At 32.2% G+C, this 9,710-nt stretch overlaps 2 protein-coding genes across 3 annotated transcripts; both read left to right on the top strand.

Annotated features, from left to right (window-relative positions):
- The first annotated feature begins 628 nt into the window (after positions 1–628).
- Positions 629–3,221, top strand: LOC134254680 (uncharacterized). The gene is made up of 6 exons (XM_062737221.1): positions 629–714; positions 835–927; positions 1,075–1,345; positions 1,956–2,238; positions 2,662–2,898; positions 3,129–3,221. The coding sequence occupies exons 1-6, from the start codon at positions 635–637 to the stop codon at positions 3,209–3,211; spliced, it is 1,047 nt and encodes a 348-aa protein (XP_062593205.1). The 5' UTR covers positions 629–634; the 3' UTR covers positions 3,212–3,221.
- Positions 3,222–3,680: 459 nt separating this feature from the next.
- Positions 3,681–9,424, top strand: LOC134254679 (uncharacterized). Of its 2 annotated transcripts, XM_062737219.1 has the most exons (10): positions 3,681–4,037; positions 5,049–5,177; positions 5,912–6,001; positions 6,122–6,214; positions 6,362–6,632; positions 7,243–7,525; positions 7,949–8,185; positions 8,416–8,492; positions 8,841–8,945; positions 9,160–9,424. In XM_062737219.1, exons 1-10 carry the CDS (start codon positions 3,838–3,840, stop codon positions 9,391–9,393), a joined length of 1,719 nt encoding a protein of 572 aa, XP_062593203.1. In that variant the 5' UTR covers positions 3,681–3,837; the 3' UTR covers positions 9,394–9,424. The 2 variants fall into 2 exon arrangements, with proteins under 2 accessions (XP_062593203.1, XP_062593204.1); XM_062737220.1 differs by lacking the exon at positions 8,416–8,492 and having other exon boundaries at positions 9,160–9,296.
- Positions 9,425–9,710: the final 286 nt, after the last annotated feature.

Raw genomic sequence — 9,710 nt, 5'->3', positions numbered from 1 at the left:
AAATTTGTTTCAATGTTTACCTTCCTTATAATTTTCCTTTTCATGAACTCTGATAAAGTTTTTTGCTGCTTTCAGAAAATCAGAATTTCAAAATTGTTAAATATTTAGCAGAGTTTTGTGTCCATGTATTCTGGTTTTCCTGTAACCTGGTCTCTACATACCAAAATTTTTGATAAATTAAGTATTGTTTAAAGTCCAAATTATGTCTACCTAATCAAAGCACTTGTGTATCAGGCAGTGTGTCAGAGTGGCAAAATTTCCAATCATTTTAAAAAAGACATGCAATTGATGCCAGTCATTTCAGTAAAAATGTGATTGATGCCAGTCATTTCAGTAAATATACAATCGGTGGGTAAGTATGGTAAGGGACTAACCTGTTACAGTTGATCTCCAACCCTTTACACTGAAATAAAGGGCAAACCTGTCAGCACTTACTGCTACATGGGTCATATTTTTTCTGTCCCTTTGTATATCTTTATATCATTAATGCCAGCAGATAGAATATGTTGCCTTCCTTATTTCTAATCATTACTAATTTATTGTATTAGGTATAGTTGACCATTTTCTATGACAGCACTTAGTGGTCTCTCTCTGACAGCTGTTTTTATTTTATTTTATTTACAGAGAGTCAGATATGTCAGGAATTGAAGAGATTTGCAGTAGTGCAAAGAAGAAAGCAATGGAGAAGTCAAATTCCTTTATTAATCCTTTCGAGTAAGTTGTACCTTGTTATCATATTACAGGTTGTATTACATTAGGTTTGACAAAAGATTTACAGACTAAAACTATAATATTATAATATGCAAAATTAAGTGTTTTCTTTGTTCTTGACAGTCTTACAATTGAGGAAGATGAAATGTGCTTGCTTGAAGATAATTCATCTGATTCTGATGAAGAATATCAGCCCAGTTTCAACTTAACACTCAGGTAACAGATATATCTAGCTAATATCTGTTAGGAAAAAAATATAATTCGTAAACAAATACATAAACATTCTGGAAAGCCTTTTGAATTTTATTCATATTAATTGTACAGATGTTTCATCTTAAACATCTGTGTATATTGATATTACAGACCCAGTAATGCAGACCATATTCCTATAGAGGACTCGGATGATGATTCTGACATATGTGGGGATGACCCTGCTGATGCTGTAGAAACGGACTACAAGAGAATAAATAGTATTGAGGACATAGAAACTTTAACTAATGACTGCCCTCTCCTTGTATACCAACAGCCCTTGTTAGATTTGGCCAACACACAGATCAGTACCATCTGCAAAATTTGTAATGAATCCATCAGTATTTGTGTGGATAATATTGGTTCCGCAACATATCTTAAATGGGTAAGAGTCATTCTGAACATATTTTATGAGAGAGAAAATATCTATATGTTTATCAGTTTAACTGTATTGATAAAGATCTTTGCAGATATGTACAAGCATCTGTTAGGGAAATGTTATGACATCTGTATTTTATCTAAGAAGGACTATTCTTTTAGTTAGATCATTTAAATGATTTTTTGGGAAATTAAATATTAGGCCACACCAATAAAATTTGTTGTTCATCGGACCTGAACAAAACTATACAAATAATATTAATTTAAAATTCCCACACCATTGGAATTCCATGCTATTTTCTGTTATATTTCTGCTCTATTTATTTGTACTTTTAATCTGCTTACTCCAAAAATCAGAAATATAATTGTCCGCTAATTTTTTTTCACGCCCCGCCTAAAAATTTTGCCAACCAAAAAGTAATATTATTATTATTATTTAACGGCTAGTCCATTCATTATTTTTTCATAAAATGTCTGACGAACAAGAAATTAAATTGGCGTGGCCTTACTTACCTAGTAACTTTACTGTGTTAAAAGTTTGTCTTTCATGAATTTTGAATATATATAAAGCCTTCTTTTTTTAAATATTTAATCAAATACATATTTGATTATTGTAGGTCTGCAAAAGAGGTCATGTTGTGAATAGATGGTGTTCACAGCCAATTCTAAATAGAAGACTGCATGCTGGAGACCTGGTCTTTGCATCGGCCATCCTATTGTCTGGCAACAACTTCCAGAAAATTGCAACACTGGCAAAATTCTTGAAACTTCCTATTCTAAGCTCTTCAACTTTTCACAGAATTCAGAAAACTTACCTAGTCCCAGCGATTGACAGGTTTTGGATTCAGAAACAAGAAGATACTCTTAGAGAATTCCAAAATACCGATGTCATTGTGTTAGGTAAATAATTAAACCAATTCAAACTGGATACATAAGAATAAATTTAAAAATGAAGAGTTCTATATGGAATAAATGATAATAATAGTATACATGCATCATTCAACTTGAATTTTTTGAAGCAGTTCCTGATAGTTTCTCAAAGGACCAATTTTTCTTTTAATTGGATAAAATGGATGTAATAATGTGAAACAAACCCTTTTGGATAAACAATTTTAGTTCTTGATATACATGTTTGGTGTAGAGTCAGGTTTCTCAGATCCAACGGACATATTTTAGTTTATTTAAATGTGCATGACCTCAACTCTATGACAGTTGAATCTGGACTGAACAACACTATTTGCTATTTACAAATATGAACTTAAATTTAATTTAATTTGTTTATTTAATTTTTTTTCATTAATTCTGCACAGTTTCATTTTCTAGGTGATGGACGTATGGACAGTCCTGGGCACAGTGCACAATACTGTTCATACACTTTTATGGAATATACATCCAAGAAAATTTTATGCATCACCACAATGGACAAACGATCCACTGACCGGAAAAGCACCAACCTGGAGAAAGCTTGCTTCCAGCGTGGGATGCAGTTTTTTAAAGACAAAGGCATCAAAGTTGTTGAGGTGGTGACCGATGCACATGTCCAAATAGCTTCAGTGATGAGTAAGTTCTAATGATCATAATCATAAAAATCTCTGACATTGAGACTCAGACCTATAAGTTAAAGATTAATTATTCTATTTCAAGGATTTTTACTCCTCATATTTTGTGTAATTACATTTATATATTTTATTGAAATTTATTGTCTGAATGATTAAAGTGCTCTTTTCCTTTCTTCGCTCAGATTTCTTGTTTACCAATCACATATACATGTACTTTATTTTGATTATAAGAAAAGGATTTCCCAGAAATAAAGCACTCGTTTGATGTCTGGCATGGGACAAAGAACTTGGGAAAGAAACTCACAAAGGTATAGGCATTTTTTAAATTGTTGATGTTTAATGAAATCTATGACATTACCTGCTGTTTGATACACAGTTTAACCCCCCCCCCCCCCCCAATTTTGAAATGTCTTTTAGAAAATAAAAAACATAACACAAAAAACTGGTGTGTTTCTTCTTTGAATTTAATGATAAACTTTGTGAAAGCAGGGTTTTTACATGTACTTTAAATAAAAATTTTTACAGCCTTGTTACTGCTCATTGTTAAAGGCTCTCTCACCCTGAGATAGGTACATGACTTTCATAATTGTCTCAGATGGAAAGTTGTCTTATTTGAAATTAAGATATTTTGTTATTATTTATAGTTTCTATTGCAGATCAGTCAATTAAAGGCATATTATCTAGGGAAATACCTTTTTTTTTGGTATCGTTTTGAATGTTGTGAAATCCAAAGTTTATGATAATATTAAAAGGAATATTTTTCATACTTATCGATTTTTAACTGTTATTCGTACTCTACACAAGTGAAATGTTGTTTCCTTGAATTATTGTGCAGGATGACAAAAATTCGATTTAGTCCTGCGTCTATTCATATGACCCCAAGTTTGAACTCATTCGGAAAGCTTTTCGCGCATGCTCAACCCGGTAAATTAAAACAAACATGTCGGAAAACAGCACCTCTAACCGAGGAAGAAAGCGCTGTTTAACTGATTCTGCAAGAAAAAGAAATAGAGCAAGTGTATCAGCCAAATGGAACAAAAGCAGGGTATATATAGGTAACCAGTTTGAACGCTGGAATGAATTGAAAGCCATGTTGAATGTGGATACACATGCCGAAGTAGCCAGGATTTTGCTGAACAAGTAAGTCTCAGACATGTGTTTTCCTCAATGTTTGTTTGTCTTTCATTCACACGATTGTTTTAACAAAAGTGATACATATATAGAAACAAATCACAAGATATATATTCAAGAATATAGCCGATAAAAAGAAGAAAACTACTTTAAAAAATAGCTTTACAATATGCACTACGATAAACCAGATATGAGGCCTCCTAAGGGGAAATCGTAATGAAAATATAGAAACCCTTGTTTGCGAGTCATATATATGTATATTTTTAATATTATAAGTTAAAATAATGAAAACATGACAGAAATAGTATTAACCTAGATTATAAACCTGTTCAAAGATGTCCAAAGGTTTAAAATCGTTTAACAAAAATAAAAATCTTCAGTACAATATTGTGTGCAGTGTCACTGTGTGTATTTCGTATTGTGTGTGTGATAATGTGGAGTTGAGGTGTTTACAACTACAGGCCATGCAGGCGCAGCACATACAGTAAAGTTTTATATTAAACAGGTCTGGTACAATCATTAGATTTTGCTACGTAGCTTGATTTACCTACATTACCTTTCGTGATATTACCATATTACTGCTTGTAACTCTTTGAAGCCAGTAATATTAGTTGATTTGAGGGAGGTTTATCAAATATCTACCGGATAAATTTTAATTTATAGGAAAATTTTAAAAGTACAGCCTGGCATTTATACATGAAAATTTTTTTGCCCATGACAAAATTTTTGCACCTCGGGCGCTCGGGAGCATGGTTATTTCAAACACTGTTCTATAATTTCTCTGAACTTTTTTTATTTACAAGTTCTCTTCAGACTGTACAGGGCTCTATATTAGCTTTCTTTGCCACTTGTCCAACTGGACAAATGTCAGACCAAGACATTTACTGGTCCAAATTTTAACTTGTAATTTTTTTTTTAAATTGTACTGGACAAGTGGACAAATGTTAATGTTGAGTCCTGCTGTGTGGACGTGTTACCAAGGAGAATCTCTACATTGCATATCATTTTTTTCTTTTACAGTTATCATGTAAATAATACAGAAAGAAAATTGCATGCTGTAACATCAACACCTGGACCACTACGTGTACCTTCTCTTTTCCCCACTTCATGTGATGTGTCCGACATATCATCAGCTGGAGAAAATCTTAGGTAATTTTGAATTTCTTGCAATGTATTTATATCCTTTATTTAGTGTTTAATAATGCTGAGGAATCTTGAATAATATTTGGCCATCATTAAAAATATCGGAATACATCAAAAAATTTGTTTCAATGTTTACCTTCCTTATAATTTTCCTTTTCATGAACTCTGATAAAGTTTTTTGCTGCTTTCAGAAAATCAGAATTTCAAAATTGTTAAATATTTAGCAGAGTTTTGTGTCCATGTATTCTGGTTTTCCTGTAACCTGGTCTCTACATACCAAAATTTTTGATAAATTAAGTATTGTTTAAAGTCCAAATTATGTCTACCTAATCAAAGCACTTGTGTATCAGGCAGTGTGTCAGAGTGGCAAAATTTCCAATCATTTTAAAAAAGACATGCAATTGATGCCAGTCATTTCAGTAAAAATGTGATTGATGCCAGTCATTTCAGTAAATATACAATCGGTGGGTAAGTATGGTAAGGGACTAACCTGTTACAGTTGATCTCCAACCCTTTACACTGAAATAAAGGGCAAACCTGTCAGCACTTACTGCTACATGGGTCATATTTTTTCTGTCCCTTTGTATATCTTTATATCATTAATGCCAGCAGATAGAATATGTTGCCTTCCTTATTTCTAATCATTACTAATTTATTGTATTAGGTATAGTTGACCATTTTCTATGACAGCACTTAGTGGTCTCTCTCTGACAGCTGTTTTTATTTTATTTTATTTACAGAGAGTCAGATATGTCAGGAATTGAAGAGATTTGCAGTAGTGCAAAGAAGAAAGCAATGGAGAAGTCAAATTCCTTTATTAATCCTTTCGAGTAAGTTGTACCTTGTTATCATATTACAGGTTGTATTACATTAGGTTTGACAAAAGATTTACAGACTAAAACTATAATATTATAATATGCAAAATTAAGTGTTTTCTTTGTTCTTGACAGTCTTACAATTGAGGAAGATGAAATGTGCTTGCTTGAAGATAATTCATCTGATTCTGATGAAGAATATCAGCCCAGTTTCAACTTAACACTCAGGTAACAGATATATCTAGCTAATATCTGTTAGGAAAAAAATATAATTCGTAAACAAATACATAAACATTCTGGAAAGCCTTTTGAATTTTATTCATATTAATTGTACAGATGTTTCATCTTAAACATCTGTGTATATTGATATTACAGACCCAGTAATGCAGACCATATTCCTATAGAGGACTCGGATGATGATTCTGACATATGTGGGGATGACCCTGCTGATGCTGTAGAAACGGACTACAAGAGAATAAATAGTATTGAGGACATAGAAACTTTAACTAATGACTGCCCTCTCCTTGTATACCAACAGCCCTTGTTAGATTTGGCCAACACACAGATCAGTACCATCTGCAAAATTTGTAATGAATCCATCAGTATTTGTGTGGATAATATTGGTTCCGCAACATATCTTAAATGGGTAAGAGTCATTCTGAACATATTTTATGAGAGAGAAAATATCTATATGTTTATCAGTTTAACTGTATTGATAAAGATCTTTGCAGATATGTACAAGCATCTGTTAGGGAAATGTTATGACATCTGTATTTTATCTAAGAAGGACTATTCTTTTAGTTAGATCATTTAAATGATTTTTTGGGAAATTAAATATTAGGCCACACCAATAAAATTTGTTGTTCATCGGACCTGAACAAAACTATACAAATAATATTAATTTAAAATTCCCACACCATTGGAATTCCATGCTATTTTCTGTTATATTTCTGCTCTATTTATTTGTACTTTTAATCTGCTTACTCCAAAAATCAGAAATATAATTGTCCGCTAATTTTTTTTCACGCCCCGCCTAAAAATTTTGCCAACCAAAAAGTAATATTATTATTATTATTTAACGGCTAGTCCATTCATTATTTTTTCATAAAATGTCTGACGAACAAGAAATTAAATTGGCGTGGCCTTACTTACCTAGTAACTTTACTGTGTTAAAAGTTTGTCTTTCATGAATTTTGAATATATATAAAGCCTTCTTTTTTTAAATATTTAATCAAATACATATTTGATTATTGTAGGTCTGCAAAAGAGGTCATGTTGTGAATAGATGGTGTTCACAGCCAATTCTAAATAGAAGACTGCATGCTGGAGACCTGGTCTTTGCATCGGCCATCCTATTGTCTGGCAACAACTTCCAGAAAATTGCAACACTGGCAAAATTCTTGAAACTTCCTATTCTAAGCTCTTCAACTTTTCACAGAATTCAGAAAACTTACCTAGTCCCAGCGATTGACAGGTTTTGGATTCAGAAACAAGAAGATACTCTTAGAGAATTCCAAAATACCGATGTCATTGTGTTAGGTAAATAATTAAACCAATTCAAACTGGATACATAAGAATAAATTTAAAAATGAAGAGTTCTATATGGAATAAATGATAATAATAGTATACATGCATCATTCAACTTGAATTTTTTGAAGCAGTTCCTGATAGTTTCTCAAAGGGCCAATCTTTCTTTTAATTGGATAAAATGGATGTAATAATGTGAAACAAACCCTTTTGGATAAACAATTTTAGTTCTTGATATACATGTTTGGTGTAGAGTCAGGTTTCTCAGATCCAACGGACATATTTTAGTTTATTTAAATGTGCATGACCTCAACTCTATGACAGTTGAATCTGGACTGAACAACACTATTTGCTATTTACAAATATGAACTTAAATTTAATTTAATTTGTTTATTTAATTTTTTTTCATTAATTCTGCACAGTTTCATTTTCTAGGTGATGGACGTATGGACAGTCCTGGGCACAGTGCACAATACTGTTCATACACTTTTATGGAATATACATCCAAGAAAATTTTATGCATCACCACAATGGACAAACGATCCACTGACCGGAAAAGCACCAACCTGGAGAAAGCTTGCTTCCAGCGTGGGATGCAGTTTTTTAAAGACAAAGGCATCAAAGTTGTTGAGGTGGTGACCGATGCACATGTCCAAATAGCTTCAGTGATGAGTAAGTTCTAATGATCATAATCATAAAAATCTCTGACATTGAGACTCAGACCTATAAGTTAAAGATTAATTATTCTATTTCAAGGATTTTTACTCCTCATATTTTGTGTAATTACATTTATATATTTTATTGAAATTTATTGTCTGAATGATTAAAGTGCTCTTTTCCTTTCTTCGCTCAGATTTCTTGTTTACCAATCACATATACATGTACTTTATTTTGATTATAAGAAAAGGATTTCCCAGAAATAAAGCACTCGTTTGATGTCTGGCATGGGACAAAGAACTTGGGAAAGAAACTCACAAAGGTATAGGCATTTTTTAAATTGTTGATGTTTAATGAAATCTATGACATTACCTGCTGTTTGATACACAGTTTAAACCCCCCCCCCCCCCCAATTTTGAAATGTCTTTTAGAAAATAAAAAACATAACACAAAAAACTGGTGTGTTTCTTCTTTGAATTTAATGATAAACTTTGTGAAAGCAGGGTTTTTACATGTACTTTAAATAAAAATTTTTACAGCCTTGTTACTGCTCATTGTTAAAGGCTCTCTCACCCTGAGATAGGTACATGACTTTCATAATTGTCTCAGATGGAAAGTTGTCTTATTTGAAATTAAGATATTTTGTTATTATTTATAGTTTCTATTGCAGATCAGTCAAGAAAAAGGAAACAAAGAATTGGGTGGATGGGTCAAGGATGTGGTAAATCATTACTGGCACTGTGCAGAAGTTTCTAGCACTTCTGAAGAGTTCCTTGTAAGTTTTATTTTGCCAAAATTTCAATTTATTTTGTAAATTACTTCTCATCAAATTGCTTTGGTTGTAGGAGAAGTTTAAATTCATCCTACAGATACAAAGCTATTCCTTCAGTATTTATTGTTTCTGTTATGAATTTTGCATCGAGTCACTACAAAGAAATCGAGTGATCATTACATTCATTGTAGGTTAATTCTTATAATTGTATTTTAAGGATGTTTGGTATGGTGTGCTCCATCATGTTGTAAATGAACATGATTGGTTTGTACCTTTTGCAAACTCAACAGTAAGCACATGCCAACACAGCCCTTTAGAAGATGGTAGTCAGACAAAGGAGTACCTGAAGAAAGGATCGACAGCCCATAATGCACTTAGACAAATTGTAATGGATAAACGACTGGTGAAAAACATTCCATACTACCTAAACTGCAGGTATGTAATTTATTGAAGGATAAAATCTTTCCCCCTAAATAAATTGACCAACCTCATATATTTTAATGATCCTTAGGTGGATAAGTCGAGGTTTTAATATTTCGAAAGAATAATTCATTGTATATTTTTGGTCTATACAAGGTACATTTAATGTTTTAAACACAATTTTTAAAATTAACAATGTGCTATAGTGACCATTGAGATCTCTCCACCAAGACCAAAGTTGTAAATGCTAACCTAAAACTTTCAACATTATCAAAGCAAGCTACATTCTCTTTCACAATCATATTGTCATTTTAGGAGCACCTCAGAACTGGAAAATTTTCAGAATCT

The sequence above is a fragment of the Saccostrea cucullata genome, unplaced genomic scaffold, assembly GCF_032062105.1.
Source record: "Saccostrea cucullata isolate Sc308-1 unplaced genomic scaffold, CSIRO_AGI_Scuc_v1 ctg17867, whole genome shotgun sequence".
NCBI lineage: Eukaryota > Metazoa > Mollusca > Bivalvia > Ostreida > Ostreidae > Saccostrea > Saccostrea cuccullata.
Note: the sequence above shows the minus strand (reverse complement) of the source record. Positions and strands in the feature narration are given on the sequence as shown.